At 44.8% G+C, this 16,828-nt stretch overlaps 2 protein-coding genes and 1 pseudogene across 2 annotated transcripts in view; 2 read left to right on the top strand and 1 right to left on the bottom strand.

Moving 5' to 3' along the window:
* The first annotated feature begins 48 nt into the window (after positions 1–48).
* On the top strand, positions 49–12,929 carry Polr1e (polymerase (RNA) I polypeptide E, 53kDa). Its single transcript, XM_005382878.2, has 12 exons — positions 49–270; positions 519–622; positions 1,998–2,074; positions 2,946–3,031; positions 3,618–3,676; positions 4,504–4,648; positions 6,849–6,956; positions 7,498–7,594; positions 9,030–9,163; positions 10,258–10,339; positions 11,102–11,233; positions 12,607–12,929. Exons 1-12 carry the CDS (start codon positions 195–197, stop codon positions 12,761–12,763), a joined length of 1,257 nt encoding a protein of 418 aa, XP_005382935.1. The 5' UTR covers positions 49–194; the 3' UTR covers positions 12,764–12,929.
* Positions 12,930–12,964: 35 nt separating this feature from the next.
* LOC102011448 lies at positions 12,965–13,817 on the top strand (annotated as a pseudogene).
* A 719-nt stretch (positions 13,818–14,536) lies between these two features.
* Fbxo10 (F-box protein 10) overlaps positions 14,537–16,828 on the bottom strand; it is a 54,292-nt gene continuing 52,000 nt past the window's right edge. Inside the window, exon 11 of the mRNA XM_005382877.2 lies at positions 14,537–16,231. Coding sequence (XP_005382934.1) covers positions 16,057–16,231 — 175 coding nt within the window. The 3' untranslated portion in view covers positions 14,537–16,056. The remainder of the gene's footprint in view (positions 16,232–16,828) is intronic.

The raw sequence follows: 16,828 nt of genomic DNA, 5'->3' as shown, positions 1-16,828 counted from the left end.
GGGGGTGGGACGGAGAATGGGCACACCAGAGTGCCCAGGGGCTTAGGGGGCGGGGCCGCGCTACGCATGCTGTGGGCAGGACCCGACGAGGCCACGCCCCTTCCGGCTCGCGGTACTTGCTGGGACCCCTCGTGTTAGCGGACGAGCTGGTGGTTGCGCTCTCCTTTTATGTGCTGGGCGGAGGGGCAGTCGAAATGGCGGCAGAGATGTTACCCAGCGCGAGGTGGCAATACTGTGGAGAGCCGGACGAGAGCCAGAGAGCTGTACTGGGTAAAGACTGCGACCTGGAGCAGAGTTCCTCGTAATCCTCTCCCCCTCCGTCTGGGTACCTCTGCAGTCCTTCCGCCCCGCGTCAAGTCGCCTGCCTACTTGGGCTAGGATCCTGTCGTCTCCACCCGCCTGCCAAACTTGACCAGGACTTCCTTCAGCCCCGGCTTGAGCTTCCATGTCTTTTTCCTCCCCGCCGTACTCTGTGTTTCCTTCTGCTGTCATCTAATTCTTGGGCTACTCTCTTACAGTTCAGTTCTCCAACGGGAAGCTGCAGGATCCAGGCAGTCTGCGCTTCACTTTGTACAACAGCACTGACTCCACAAACCCCAGGAAGAGGAGTCAGCGGATCCTGGTAAGTGCTGTAGTTCCATATTGATTTCACACCGTATTTCAGGAGGTCCCTTGATGTGGACAGAAGTGGGAGGGCCCAAGGGGAGAAAAAGGGTTGTAGCAGATGCATCTTGGGAGACCCAGCTTGGGAGTGAGGATAGGCTCCACAGGTATAGGATTTTTGACAAAGTGATGGTCTTTCTTTCTTTCTTTTTTTGTCTTTGTGAGACAGGGTCTTTCTATGCAATTCAGGCTGGCCTTGAGCTCACTTTGTAGCCCAGGCTGGTTTCGAACTCTCAAAGATCCTCCTGCCTCAGTCTCCTGAGTGCTGGTATTACAGGCATGCGCCACTACAGCCAGCAAAGTGATGGCTTTTCATACGTTTTTTTCAACATGCATTTGTTGAACACCTGTTGTATCCCAGTGCAGTAGGCTACTGGGGAAACAACCTTATCATAGGACCATATCATACCTGGACCTACTTCCAGGAGCCTCCTACTCTAACTAGGTTTTCAGCCTCGAAACTATTGATGTTTTGAGCCCAATAATTCCTTGTGTGGCTGCCAGGCGTATGCAGCACAGGATGTAGCATCTCAGGGCTCTACCTGCTAGAAACCAGTGGCACTACAGTGAATTTCCCAGTGTTGAGAATATCTGCTCTAAAGAGGTGAGTACTGTGTGAGGACACTTGTGCAGTATACAAAGCTCAGAGTCTGAGGGAAGGACAGTGCAGAACAGAGTGAGCTCAGTGGAAAGAGAGGTCTTCGTTTGCCAGAGTGCCTTCCCGGTGGAGGTGCGTTGGAGCTGGGCCCTGAAGCATGGGGAAGGTTTTGACAGCCAGGGTTTGGTGTTCTAAGAGGAGAGGCCGGTAAGGACAAAGGCAGGAAGAAGAAAAGTTTGGCTGTGACTGGGGAGTGAATCAGTCATTTCCAGTGCTCCTGAGGTTGTGAAGAGCAATCACTGGAGAAGTAGACAAAGATCAGGAAGCTTGGACTTTGGACAAAGAAGTTGCCTGCAGAATCACTTTGATGCATATCTGTCAGGGCCTCTCTACTGAGTCATGTAGTGTAACTTGCCGCCAAACTTTTTGTACTGGTTAGGAGCCAGCACTATCGGCAGGCTTTTTTTTCAAAAGCCTTTTTACCTTTCCCCAGGAATATGCCAGGTTCCTATACAGATGGTGGGACTGGATCATTTCCTAGAGAGTCGCTAGTGCTAACACTCTGATCCTGGATTCTAAAGCTCCCTCAAATACTTAATACCTTTCTTTCTTTCTTTTTTTTTTGGTACCGGGAATGGAACTCGGGACCTTGCTCTTGCCAGGCAGGCGCTGTGCCTCTGAGGTATATCTCTGGCCAACATTAGTTGTTAATTGAGTACCCCCTCTCCACATTTAGGCAGCTGAAACAGACAGACTTTCCTATGTTGGAAATAACTTTGGGACTGGAGCCCTCAAATGTAACACTCTGTGCAGGTAATGATGGGGGGAGGGGCGGTGGGAAGGGCGATGGGGAGGTTAGTGGTGAGGCTTTCTATTTTTTTTTTTTTTGGTACTGGGAATCAAACTCAGGACCTTGCGCTTGCCAAGCAGGCGCTTGTGCCGCTGAGCTATATCCCCAGCCCTAGTGGTGAGGCTTTGATGTTGGTGTTCTCAGTCATTTTTGTGTGTCTGTGCCAGGAATTGAACTTAGGACCTTGCGCTTGCCAGGCAGGTACTGTGCCACTGAGCTATATCCCTGGCCCTGTTCTCAGTCTTTATATATTCTCAGTCTTTATAGCTTGCAAGTGGTTGTAAAACTCATCCCTTCCCCCACCCCTGGTTTTTTTTCTGTATAATGAAGAGTGTCCAGTTTTGATGGTCTGTAGGATGTGAGGCAGACAGGGTCCCTGTGATGATACAAACAGTGAAGTACAAACAAAGCCCTCTCAGAGCCCCTGCTGGCATGCTCTGATAGAAGGCAGGTAGATGTGTAAGTGCTTACAACTTAATTTTGTATCATCCCCTTGTAAAGATGCTCTATTTTAGATTGGTATTCTCATTATTTGCCTCCATAAAAAAAATTGGTGCACAGTAAATTCTAATATAATTGTGGATTCTTATGCCTCAGAAGAGTTTCCCTGCACATCTGAGTCCAGACGTGATTGGCAACCAGAATTGCCAGGCAACCTTTTATTCCAGAGCCACCTCATATCTCCTTTACCAACCCCTCCTTTTCCCTCTCCATGCAGAGGATTGCTGCTGAAAGTTATATATTATACTTATATTGGGACAGAAGAAAGGGTAAGGAAAAAGAAAGTTGTAGAAATAATACCTTGAACAATCTATATGGTATTTCTTTATTCAGACACTTTGTGGGAATTTTGAACAAGACCTCTGGCCAAATGGAAGTATATGACGCTGAATTGTTTAACATGCAGCCACTGTTTGCAGGTAGGTCTCAGTTACTGTGAAAACTCATAGTAACGCAGCATTGTTTGGGTTTGCTGGATGAGTTCATTTAAGTATTTGGTATGTAAAGCACATTTTGTAATTATTTTTACAGGCCTGCCTCTCTGCCAGTTTTGTTTTGTTTCCAGTATTATGCATTGAACCCAGGCCTCATTTTTTCTTTCTCATATAATGAGGAATTGGATCAGATGACTCCTTCATTTGACCCCTTATTTTATTCTGCATTGCTCTTATCTGTGTACTACAGCTACATATTAAATGTTCACAGTATACATTCATATTAGGCTCATGGAAGTTCTATAATAAAGAAATCTGTTTTTCTCAGATTATTTGCAAAAAAGTAAATTTTAAATACTCTTTAATATTTGTAGACCTTGCAGAGTCAGTCATGGTGGCACACTGTTATAGTTCTGGCTCCTCAGAGGTAGGAGGGTGAGGCAGGAAAATCAGGTGAGCCCATGAGTTTGAGACCAGCGTGAGGAACAGTGAGATCCTGTTTGGAAAAACAAAACTAAAACCATCTGTATATCTTATAGTTTGCCCCCCTTCTGGTTTTGTATTTTGACAGATGAATCAATTGAGAGTGAACCCACATCGGAAAATCAGACCAAAACTTTCAGAGAAAAGGTGAGTGTGACAGAATTACAGTGTGGGGGCTAAGGCAGTTTCTTCTGGGCCTCAGGTTTCTCCAAGGGTACAAAAGGCTGTTTGGACTCTAGTTTCCTGGTGCTCTCAGCCCCTTCACTGATTCTCTGGACAGTTGCCATCTGCAGAGGCCTCCTGGACTCACAGAACAGACCCTCTCTTGTCTGGGGCAGCTGAATGCCCCTGTTTGTGCCAGTGTTTGGAACTTGTTCTCTGGGCTAATAAGATGTAGCATAACACTTGCTTTTAGGAATTGGTTCAAGATTCAGAAAACATTGGTTGTGCCTGGAAACTTTCACATTAAAACACATTAAACTTTAGGATTTTTCAATGTAGAAAGTTCGTACAAAGAGCATTTCCCCCCAGGATGGCACATTGATTAAATGTTCAGTCGTTCCTGGAGCACTGCATTGAGAAGAGGTGTGAGACTCTGTCTCAGAGAGAGAGAGTAAATGATCTGTTAGTAATGTCTGTTAGGGATATAGGATGAGAGAATGGTAAGCTGTGTGCCACAAATTTACCAATTCTGGTTCTATTGAGCCTATTTATTTGACTGATGGAAAAGCTGCTGATTTGTAAATGGCCCTTTAACAGTTTATAAAGTAAGCATGTCAAATCTATTAATACTCTTTGATGTGTACAACAGTCCTATGAAGTATAATAGAGAGGTACAGCAGGAATGACTGAACTCGACTTAGAAGTGAAGCAATGATGGCTTGGGTAACCTGGAGTTTCCTTCTAGTTATGTAGCTAGGAATAGCAGAGCCCACCTAGACTGTCCCCACTAACCAGATTTGTCTCTTGCACAGATGGATTCTTGCATTGAGGCCTTTGGTACCACCAAGCAGAAACGAGCTCTGAACTCCAGGAGAATGAACAAAGTTGGCAGTGAATCTTTGAATCTTGCAGTAGCTAAAGCTGCAGAGGAGATCATTGATACAAAGGGTGTGGAAGGTAAGCAGCTGGAATTTGGGGTAAGAATCTGCCCACAAAGACGGCTTTCCCTTCTTTTGAGATCTTTTGCCAGCGTCCAGATTGAGGTGGTGGGGTTAAGGCTGGATTCCTTGCTGCTGTTTGCTGAGGGCCTTTTCAGGGACAGTCTCAGAAAGCAGTAAGGAGCACCCACATGATGCTGCTCTCTGTGGCATAAAGTCAAATGGAAGAGACAGGCATAGGAATTGATATGTGCCTGCCCTGTTCCGGTTACAGGGTTATTGTCTGTAGAACACAGACAGGGGAGAAGGTCTCGTGTCTATGTGAGTTGCAGAAGCCTTTAGTCAAAAGGGCTGATGAGATAGTTAAACAGCCTCCAGAAGTGCCATTTCACTGTGGGGGTTAGTGGGTCTTTCTGTGGTCCTTGACAGTTTGCATATTTAATCATATTATCATATTTTAAAATTATTGTGCAAATACATTAAAAGAACATTAGTGAAAATTCCTTAAAAATGGACTTCTACGAATTTTAAGAAAATCTATATCCAATGTTTACTCTATATAAATGTTTTCTTTTAATACATTTACAATTTTATTTTTTGTCTTATGGTACAGATCTACTGTAATTTTATATTTTCCAAGTGATCAGCCAGTTGTTCCCCAACTCCATCTTTACGGGATTTAAAAAGTCATCTTTAGCGTTTTACCACATTCTAAACAGTTAGTTGTGTTCTCTTCCTTGTTCTGACTGGCTTTTGCTGGACCCACACCAGGCTCTTTTAATTGTAGTACTTTGTTACTGGTTTCTTATCTCATAGGGCAAATTCTTCCATTTTTATTTTTCAAAAATGTATTGGTTGTTACAGCGTGCTTTTTGTTCCAGGTGATCTTAAGACTTATTTTGTCAAGTTCCTTTAAAAATCCAATCTGGGTGTAGTTGCACACGCCTATAATCCCACCACTTGGGAGACTGAGGCAGGAGGATTGCTGCAAGGCCAGCCTGAACTGCATAGCAAGATCCTATCTCAAAACAAAGCAAAATCCAAGTAGGATTAATGTGGGGGAAGAATTAACATCTTTACAGTATTGTGTTTTCCTGCCTAGGAGCATAGAAATAGGTCTCTATGTTTATTCAGACATACTTTTTATTTGTTTGTTTTTGGTTTTTGAAAGAGGGTCTCACTGTGCAGTTCAGGCTGGACTTGAGCTCACTCTGTAGCTGAGGCGGGCCTCAATTCAGTGATCCTGCTGTCTCAGCTGCCTCCCGAGTGCTGGGATTACAGGCAAGTGCCACCACTCCTGTTTTTTTTTTTGGAGACAGAAGCTATGTAATTCAGGCTGGGCCTTTAGTTCACTATGTAGCCCAGACTGGCCTTAAACTCATGACAGTCCTCCTGCCTCAGCCTCCCAAGTGCCGGGATTACAGGTGTGTGCCACTACACCTGGCCAGACATACTTTAATGTCTAAGTAAATTTTTAAAAATTTTATGAAGTTTACTTTCAAATATTAAAAGACATTTAAATAGAAAAATAATTAAGGTATATTCCCAATAATAGTCTACCAGGCCACTACTAGAACTTTTCTATTTTCTTCTCCATTATCTTATATGTACTTAATTCTTACATTGTTATTCTTGTAAGTTGGTTAGTTTTATACTCTGATTTTTTTCCACTCAAATAGTTGGTGAAATTTTTTGCAAGTTAAGCTGTTAAAGGCTAATTTTAGTATCTCTCATCTCACCTTGTTTCATTTCATTTCTTGTGGTGCTGGGGTTTTTTTTTTTTTTTTTTTTTGGTACTGGGAATTGAACTCAGGACCTGGTGCTTGCCAGACAGGCACTTATGCCACTGAGCTATATCCCCAGCTCCCGGTGCTGGGGATTGAACCCAGGGCTTCAAAAGTGCTATACAAGCACTCTCCTGTTGAGTTAGTTCCCAACCCTCTCACTTGTATCTTCTCTCATACTGTATTGTAAATGTTTACTAGCATGTCTGTCTCTCTCAGCTCCACTGTGAGGTACTTGCCCATGCTATATCTACTTTCTGTGGCTAGCAGTCCTCAAGCATCACCCTAGAGGGCAGTTTGGGGCACCTTGGCAAAGTCATTCAGATTCTGTGTTTCTACGCCAATTATGGTCTCAGCTGCATAGGTTGAAAAGAGTATTGGGGAACCTGAAACCAAACAAGGTGATACTAAGAATAACTTTGTCTCTACTAAAAGCACTGGTCAGTGACGCCATCCAGGACGATTTGCAAGATGACTCCCTCTACCTTCCTCCCTGCTATGCTGATGCAGCCAAGCCCGAAGAAGTGTATAAATTTGAAGATAGTATCCTTTTTGTGGTAGAAAAGGTACCTTATTTCATACTGTGATGTTTGTGCAGCTAGACTCTGAGGGTGTCCTTCGCCCTGTGATCTTCACAAAAGCATCTAAACCTTTGCACTTTTCACTAGCTGAGACAGCCACCCCTGGAATTCAGACCATTCCCTAGCAAAGTGCCTAGTGCCCGCAGCTCAGCCCTGTGTGGGGCACTCTCCATAAATAGTCAAAATAAAACTTCTGAATTGGCTAAAGCCCAAAGTCTAGGACAGACTGATTTTGTAAAAGGAAAAGTTGGAACATAGAACTTTCTTACTTGGTGGGCCTGGTTAGATGAAAAGTGAGACAGTGGCTTTGCAGTAAGAAAGAGAAGGAAACAAGCACTGGGCTAGAGTCTGAGATGCTGGTCCCCACACTCTGCTGCGTTAGATTGTGAGCCCCTTCCCCTCTGTGAGCCATAGCTTCCTGTCTGAAATGAGATCACTATGAGATGAGCTAGCTTGTTGGATGTTTCCATTTTGGAGAGATTGTTTTCTTGACCTGAAACTAGTTCTGTCCCCTGAGGAGTATGATGCTCTTGAGGGCCCATCTGAAGCTTTCAGGAAGGTCACATCAGAAGAGATATTGAAGATGATTGAAGAGAACAGGTACTCCCGTTTGAGCGGATGGGGAGTCTAGGCAGTGACATTGGGAAACAACAGGAATCAGATTGAATTGTGGGACTTTAGGGTGTCAGTGAAGAGGCATCTATGAATGAGCCAGTGTTTTCTTGACACTGGGCTCTCAGGAACTGTGGGCAGGTTTAAAGGAGGGAGTTGGCATCTGACTATATGGAACCTACAGCTGCCCAGAGGGTGGTTGGGCCCTGCTGGAGCTGGAGACCACAGCTAGCCCTTGTACCCCAGGGTTATGCTTGTGCTGATTGTCACTGGTGTCCAAATGGTGGCCTAAGAATGGGTGCCCACTGAAGTGATGGCTTGGATATTCTGGGCAAGTTTTATAAGGTTAAATTTACATGTGGTAAATACATAATTTCATTCAGAGATTTCCTTTTCCTTCCTTTTTTGCCATTAAAACTTTTTACAATAATGATAATCTTTTACTTCTGAGTTTTTTCTTTTAATAGTCTCATTTTGAGAAAATAAAAACTTGTCAGTCTTAAATTGTGTCCTAATTTTTTGAAGACATGCGATCATTGAAATCCAAAGCATTGGGAAAACAAGATTTTTTTTTCCTCTCAACAAAGTCCATTTCCAAAAAAGTGTGCATTATTTATTCTCAGTTGTTTTGTTGTGATTATAATTCAAGGGCAGGAACAAGCTCTGGGCTGGAAATCTGGAACTGAGCCCCCAAGCTCTGCCCTGGTGTACTGTGTGGGTCTTCCTTATCTGAGCTTCAGTTTTTCTGTTTGTAAAATGAGGCTGCTATGAGATAACCTTGAAGACCCTGTATAGCTCCATAAGTCCAGGGTCCTGATGGTAGTAGGACAGTGTATAAAAATAATAGCTAATTCTCTCACTTTGTGCCATGTGCTGTTGTAGGTGTTCTACTTGTAGTGTTTCGTTAATACAGTAAAAGTCAAGGTTGAGGGTGCTATCATTTTTCTCTATACATGAAGAAGCCAGGGTTTAGAGATATAAAGAAACTTGCTCAAGCCATTGGCAGAGAGGGGACACAAACTCAATCACTGACTCTGGAGCTTACGCTTCTAATCACTAACCCAGCAGTCTATAAACTGTGGCCTATGAGCTGAGTCTGGCCTGCTGCCTATAAATAAAAAGAATGTAAGTAAAGTTTTATTGAAATATAGCCCCATTAACTCACAAAAATAATGATTGCTTTTGCATTACAGTACAGAGACAAATAGTTCCAAGAGTCTGTATGCGCACAAAACCCAACATGTTTTCTGTCTGGCTCTTTATGGCCCTCTACACTAAATAAACCACAGCCTTCTTGTTACAAGAATTAATGTGGGGGCGGGGGAGGAAGGGAGGTATCTTTTTTCTCATTGTGAGAGGGGTGATTCCTGACAAAGCTTGTCTTAACCTTGACACATTCTTTTCTTTCTCTTCCTTGTTTTAGCCACTGCTTCTTTGTCATAGAAGCATTGAAGTCTTTGCCATCAAACGAGGAGAGCAGAGATCGCCAGGCCCGGTGTATATGGTTTCTAGACACCCTCATCAAATTTCGAGCTCAGAAAGTGATAAAGCGGAAAAGTAAGCCCATGATAGACATTTTATTCCAGTTATTACCAGTCTGTTACTTGTCAGTAATTCTAGAGCAGTTCTAACAAAGGAAGAAAACAGGTATGTCTCCCTAAGTCGTTTTTGTTTTGTTTTGGTTTTTTTCCCATTTATTTAATTTTGTTTTTTTTGGTTTTGGTTTTTTTCCTGGTACCAGGGATTGAACTCACGACCTTGCACTTGCCAGGCAGGCGCTGTGCCGCTGAGCTAAATCCCCAGCCCCGCTAAGTCTTAATTTTTAACTATGCAACAGTGCAATTCCTTGTGCTGCTGATGGCTGGAGCACTCACCAGCCTCTGCTCTCCTGTCTGGATCTCTATTTCCTCTTCTGGAAATGGAGACAGGTTGGATTGTGTGATTGCTCAGGGACTTCCAGAGCTAATTAATATTCACTACTTCTGTTCTGCCTTACGCAAGGTACAGTATCCAGGTCTAATAGAAAGAAAATGTTAAGGATCTGTTAGAATAAATATCACTTATGCAGGAAGAAAAAATTGGCTTTACTTATGAAGGCTCACGGCAGTTTGTGTTGTGTCAGTTTCAGAAGACAGTCCATTTCTTATGGTAATCCCAGTGTCACTATATGTGGCAGTCACAATCTTTAAGAACTGCAAACCCAACAGGAGATATGACTTGTCACAAGATATATTCAGTGATTGTTATTGAGATTGAGCACCCAAGGGTCTGTATTCATGTTTGCAGTGTTTGCTTTGTTTTCATTTTCGCATTCCAGTCTGTCTTCCTCCTTCTCTTCCTGTGCTTTCCTCCATAACCTAGTTTTTTTCTAGTGTCTTATTAATTCTCTGCCCTTATGCCTCATTAGAGTCTGTTCTGTCCTCTCATGGTCCCATCTCAGACATTCCTTGTGTATGTCTAATCTGCATGCTGAAGCACACCTGAGCATATTTTCATTTTAAAGTGGCTGTTCTGGATCTTGGGACCCTGCTTCTCTTACCACATGGTTCTAATTACAGTGGCCCAGCTGTCAGCCTGTTCTCCTAGCTCATGGATAAGGCATGGCTTGAGGGTTTTTCAAGAAAATGATCAAACACAACTTTGTGTTGTAGGTGCCCTGGGACCTGGAATCCCCCACATCATCAACACCAAACTGCTGAAGCACTTTACCTGCTTGACTTACAACAATGGCAGGTCAGGAGGGTAGATTTCTGGGTGTTTTGCCTGTGAAGGAAGGTGTGGGGTGGGGGTAAGTAGTAGGGGATTGTGTTCAATTCCATGACCATGGTACACAGTGCTGAAGAAATTGCTGCCATTTGGCAGGGTTCTGGGTCAACTAATTTGGAGACATGCTATGAATTTACATACTCTATCCTTGGAAAAGTTCATTTTATCTTTTAGGAATAGTAAAGCTTGTGGAAGCCCTGCAATAAAGACTTATTTCACTTTACACACTTCTTTTGAGGAGCCCCTCCTAATGTCCCACAGAACTAGTGTCCTGTGGAATGACAGTATCACAGAAAAGGGCAGGGCAGTGTGATGACTTTGGGGAAAGAACCCCACACAGCACCCTGGGCTTCTTTCTACTCCTTTGCTTTCAGTGTGTTCCCTGCTCCTGAATATACTTGGAAGAAGCAGTAGCAACTGAGTTTGGGGTGACTTTTCCTGACTACTCAGCTGAGAAGGCAGGGATGGACTAGGCGGGCCCTCACCAGTGCAGTGCTCCAGCACGGCCTGAGCAAAGTGTGGGCACAGTTTTCTTCGTCCACTCAGAGGGAAATGCTGGGGTTGGCTCCCTGCTCACGATATGTCTTGGGCATTTTGGAAGGAATAAAGAATGTTGCTCAAGTTCCTTTCCTTTGCCCCAAGTTGGGAGGACAGTGAATGCAAAGGGAATGGCTTTGGATGTTTTTATTGTTTTTAGAATTTGTTTCTTTATTGCTACTGATTTTACAGTTTACGGAACTTAATTTCGAATTCTATGAAAGCAAAGATCACCGCATATGTGATCATACTTGCCTTACACATAAATGACTTCCAGATTGACCTGACAGTGTTACAGCGAGACTTGAAACTCAGTGAGAAAAGGTGAGTGCACTGAACAAAAAACTTCATGCAGGGTGCTCGATGGATGTATTTCTAGTACCACTAGAAAGCATGTGGCACCACTGAGGGACTTGGGGGTGTTCCATACAGGAAAATCATGGAGCCAGAAGACAATTTTTAGTGAGTGAATGGCTAGACATTGAGTGCTTTCTGTGTTAGGCACCATACTAAAGTTTTCCATGTTACCTCATTAATTTCTCTAAAAGACAGTGGAAGAATCTGAAGTCCAAAAAAGTAATGACTTTCACAAGGTCGCCTGGTAAGAAGGGAGTTGCTCGGCTTCAGAACCTGAGCCTTTCCATAGCATTCTGTTTCTAATAACAGAGCAGCCTCTGTTCTCTGAATTGCTGCCCCTGCAGAGAGGAACTCTATATGGTTTCAAGGGGTGAGCTCAGGGCTGGGAGTGTAGAAGAACCTACCTTCAGCTTAGCAGGCAGAGCCTTAAGAGTTGACAGAAGGGGCCCAGGGGAGGTGTGCATGGCAAGGTAGAGTCACTGTTCAGCAGGGATGCCACATTTGAGTCTCTCTGACTGGACTTGAATAGCTGGTAGAGACAACTGAGAGGAGATTCATACAGAAGTGGGCAGAACCCCTTGGGATCCTTTCTCAGTGGATGAGAGGCATCTGACATACAAGGCCCCAGACTGTATTCTATGAGAGCCTCTGTACTTCACAGCTCTCATGGAGGGGTTCTGAGGGTTGTCCATAAACCTGTTGCCACAGGCAGTGAAGTGGAAAAAAAAAGCGAACAGGAGTTAGGATTCTGTCAAATTCTATAGCAAGAGCTCAATCCTGGTGGTTTTATAGTTTAACACAGATAGTAAAGATAATTATTAATAAGATCTAGAGAACCTTGTTTTCCATCATCTGTATGGATATTTTATTTTTTGGTAGTCTCTTTTTTTTTTGTCTTGTCTTTTTAGAGACAGGGTCTCACTATTCAGTTCAGGCTAGCCTTGAGCTCACTTTATAGCCCAGGCCAGTCTTGAAGTTGCAACGATCCTCCTGTCTCAGCCTCCCGAGTGCTGGGATTACAGGCATGGGCCACCACACCCGGCTTTTTGGTAGTCTTTCAGTGTGCTGCTTTTATTGTTTATGTGAATGTCTTTTTTCCCCCCATATTGAGGATTGAACCCAGGGTCTTTACACTGAGCTACAGTGTACAAATATTTTCTTATAGCAACACTTTAAATTGTCTCTTAGCTCATGGGGAGAGGGTGAAAGCACCCTGTTTGGGGTGGCTTGCTACTATTAGACAACTGTGGGATTCTGCCTTCATAACCGACAGCGTAAGTGTGCTGCTTCCTCTTGCCAAATCTCCCTAAATGTCCATTTGTTCTCTGTTTCTTCTTTAGGATGATTGAGATAGCGAAAGCCATGAGGTTGAAGATCTCTAAAAGAAAGGTGTCACTGGCACCTGGCAGGGAAGAGGATCATAAGCTGGGCACTCTGTCTATCCCACTGCCTCCAGCTCAGAACTCAAACCAGCAGTCAAAGCGGAGGAAGATGTAACTAGATGTATGCTTTCCAGGCAGGCATTTTGGTCCCCTCATAGCCACTGCCTGAAAAGAAAATGAAAGCAGCCTTGCCTCTTCAGGAGTGTATAAAGGCAGAAGCCAGCATCCAAATCATGCCTGTTTTATGTAGAAATATAAAGTGATGGCCAGACTGGACTTGATCTCCCTCTGATGTTGCTGTCATTGTCAGTGGCCGATGGTTCTCGTGCTCATGTGTGTGGGGATTTGTGACAGTGGCGTCGGGAAAGTCAGAGTCAAAAGATTTCACCAGGCTGAACCCTGAGCCACATCTACTAGATGGTTTATAGAGAGTCTGGAAGGGCCAGTGGAATAGGTGTGAGGAGGACCTAGCATAGCAGGGCTGAGATAAGGAGGCTTCCAGTTTCATCAGGAGCTATGGGGTCATCAGTAGGAGGGGGTTGTCAGCATAAGCTAATTTATAGCCTGTTCTGATAAACTGGAGCCAAGCCAGGAAATGGTAATGCCAGTTTTTCTGCCTGCCTAAGGTCATATACAGAAGAGAGTCAGGCAAGCCAGGTGGGACTAGAGATGAACACAATGTGGAAAGCATTGGGGTTAACCCAGTGCCTTCACCTGCTATTTGGATGCAGGCTTCCCTACGAGGACAACTGGCAGTGAAGTTCCTGGTTGCTGAGGGAACTGTGGATAGAGGTTAGGGTTGTCTATGTCCACAATACCAAAGGATTACCTGGCTGTGCTTCTGAAAGCAAGGAGATCAGTGTAGAAAGAAGTATACCAGAAGCACATTATGAGTCAGAATATTACAGATTAGATGTGGTACCCAGGGGAAGATGAAGATGCTTACAAGAAACAGTTCTCTCAGTACGTGAAGGACAGTGTAACTCTAGACATGAGGGGAGATGTACGAGCAAGCTCATGTTGCTCTGAGAGAATCTAGTCTATGAGAAAAGCTCGAGAGAGAAAAAGACATGGAACTGTCCCAAAATGTGCCTTTCCCAAAAGATGGAGTATATTTGGTATCTCAAAAGAGGGCAAGCTTCCTCAGAGGTCAGTAGCAGGCTGCTTAAAGCTAACCCCGACAACAATTTTCTATGAAGATTTTTCAGACAAAACTTACCAAAAGGGAAAAAAAGTGTAAGTACTAGTTAGCTTCTCTGGTAATGTGAGGATATGGCAAAAAGGGTAAGATGGTGAGTAACTGAAGTTGGGAAGACGTGTCCACAGCTCTGAAGATCCTTTGCTGACTGTCAAGTGATATGGGCAAGACTGGAGCTTTAAACCCTGAATGGCAACGAACACAGACCCTGAGAGATGCAGCCCTTCCAGCTGTAAATAATGTATTCTTATGGGAACAAACTGATCAGACAGGAGAGTCCTGGGATTCTCCCTTTTCCTCAAGAGAAGCAGGGGCACGTATGGGGACGGCCTGGGCCTGCATCAGTCTGTCTGGAAAGCCCACCAGTGCCCATCAGTGCCCAGACCAAAGCAAGAGCTCCCACAGTGTCTCTTTAAAATATAGAACTTTATTTATTTATTTTTGGTCTTTTTGAGACAGAGTTTCGCTCTGCAGTTCAGGCTGAGCTTGAGCTCACTTTGTAGCCCAGGCTGGCCTCGAACTCGCAACAATCCTCCTGCTTCAGCCTCCTGCGTGCTGGGATTACAGGCCTGCGCCACCACGCCCGGCTAGAACTTTATTTTAGTTACTGAGATTTTCAGAAGTTCTTGGTTCACAGAAAAGTCATTTCTTACAAAATAACAAAGGCAGCATTTTGTACAGCGACTCAACAATGAGGCCACCAAACAGAAGTGCAAAGGTCAGTGCTGGGGATGGGAAGGGCCAACACTTGTGTCTAAGGTACTCAGAGAAGCCAGAGCTCACTTCCTCTGTCTCCCTCCCACCCACCCAGCGGAGCAGCACCTAGGGACTTACAAAACCAGCCTGGGAAGCCGCCTGGCCAAATGCAGGACAGTGATCCCCAGCAGGCTGGTGAAGGCCCCGCATGAAAGGCCAAGTGGGAGGGAGGTCATTCAGGCTGGACTGGCCTTGCGCCCAGCCCGCACTCCTCAGGCAGTAGGGTCCCAGCCCACCTGGCTCTGCAACCCTGATACATTCACAGTGCAGGTAGGTAAAACCCTGTGGGAGCTGGCTTTTCTCTCCTGACTGAGGCCACTGATCCTACCTACCCATCCTAGCTGTGGGCTGGGACCTGGGTACAAGAACAGTAACATTGACAGAGAGTTCACAGGTAGGTGGGTGGGACAAGGTATAGATCCCCAGATAGTTTGAAAACAAGGCAGAAAGTGCTCAGTGCCCTGAGGGAGCAGAGGAAGGGTGATTGAGGCTCAGGGGGACAGCACTGTCATCTGGAGTGAGGGGTCAGCCATGTAGAGATGGCAGTATATAAGCTAAACTTTGAAGAATGAGTGGGGCCAGCACATAGATATGGTGGAGAAAAGTCAGCCAGTAAGGAAAGCTTGAGCCAAGGCACAGTGGGAGACATAGGGTCAGTAAAGTCAGGACATCACCCATGAGGATGTGGACACATTGAGAGCCCAGGCACCTCCATTTGGATAGGCTGGAGCTGGCGGGTAGCTGGTGTGGGTGTGCTCATATGAACTCTGAATCTTATGGCAGGCACCAAACTAATGTGTCACTGAGCTCAGGAGCTCCTTGACTACAGCTGAGCTTCATGCATCTCTGAACTACCCAGCCATGCACCTGCCTGGTGCCTGAAGGAAGCCATTTGCCACATCGCCCTCCTTGTCCTCCCTGGGACAGCCTTTCCCCTTCCTCACAGGACTATGTCCCATTCTATGAAAACTGTGTCCTTAAGAAAACCAACTGAAGCATGGTACAGTCCCTGGATCGAGGCAGGGCCAGGACCACCCAAATAAGAGGCCGATTCTGGGGCAGTTATCTCTACCTCAATCACTTCCCTTCCTTAGAAGCAAATGTCTTTCCTGAGAAGAGTCAGGGTTTGGTATGTGTTAAATGAGGTTCCCTGTAATTCTGAAAGAATCCTGGCCCCAAAGTTTCATATACTGTTTCAGTTTTCCCAGTTCTTTATAATCTACCATCGTTAGAATGACTAGAAGCCCCTCAATTTTGATGCCCTTTTCTCTTTGAAACAGGTTTTAAGTTCCTGCTGAGGGTTGTGGAGCTGAAACTTTAGAGGTACCTTGTTCTGAGTCCCCAGGAGGCCTGGGACCTGTTTTTCCAAGAGTGAGGGACTAGGAGTCTTCTCAGGCACTGTGTTCATCCTGAGGGCCTTTGCCCCTTAGCTCTTCTGAGGCAGGTCTGTATCCTTACAGGATGGTGCAGAAGATGCTACGGTTGCTGTGGTAACCACCTTCCACACGAGCTGTGATCCTGGTTGCCATGGCTGTTACTTTCTGCCCACTGTGGGCTGCAGATGGGCCCCTGAGAGAATTTTCAAGATGAGGCCGTGCTGGTGGGTTCACCAGGCGCCACGTATCAGACCTGCAGATACAAAAGGAAAGCCAGTTAACTCTGGGAGTCTAGAGGATTTACTGAATGACCTACCCAGTTTCACGTATGGTTCCAGATCAGTGGATTGCAGTGCTCAAATCTGGGTGTAGATTTTGTATCCTGAGTGTGACAGCCCAGAAACATGAGGTGTGTGAAACTAAGGGAAAGGTCCTGCATCCTAAGTCCAGCTCTGCCTTCAGTTCTGTGTAGAACCTCAGTTTCCCTCTGTGGACTTCAATTTCCCCATTTTTGTTTTTGTCTTGTGCTGGGGATGGAATCCAAGGCCTTGTGCATTGTAGGCCAGTGCTGTTCCACTGAGTTACACCCCTAGCTAAATGCCCCATGTTAAAGAATTTGGAAACAATCAGTGATTTTCTTCCCACTTTCCTTTTTCTCAGCAGTGTGACTGTGATTGTTCATAGAAGATTTATTCATAATCATCCAAAACAACAAAACACCTTTCAACTGATGAATGGGTAAAGAAATTGCTATATACATACACAGAAATTACTCTGGAATAAAAAGGAGTGAGTGACTTCACAAGCAATATTACAGATGAATCTTGAATGCATTAGGCTGAGTGAAAGA

Source organism: Chinchilla lanigera, unplaced genomic scaffold, assembly GCF_000276665.1.
Source record: "Chinchilla lanigera isolate Chin_1 unplaced genomic scaffold, ChiLan1.0 scaffold00018, whole genome shotgun sequence".
Taxonomy (NCBI): Eukaryota; Metazoa; Chordata; class Mammalia; order Rodentia; family Chinchillidae; genus Chinchilla; species Chinchilla lanigera.
The sequence above is the reverse complement of the archived record's forward strand: the minus strand, read 5'-3'. Positions and strand labels throughout refer to the sequence as shown.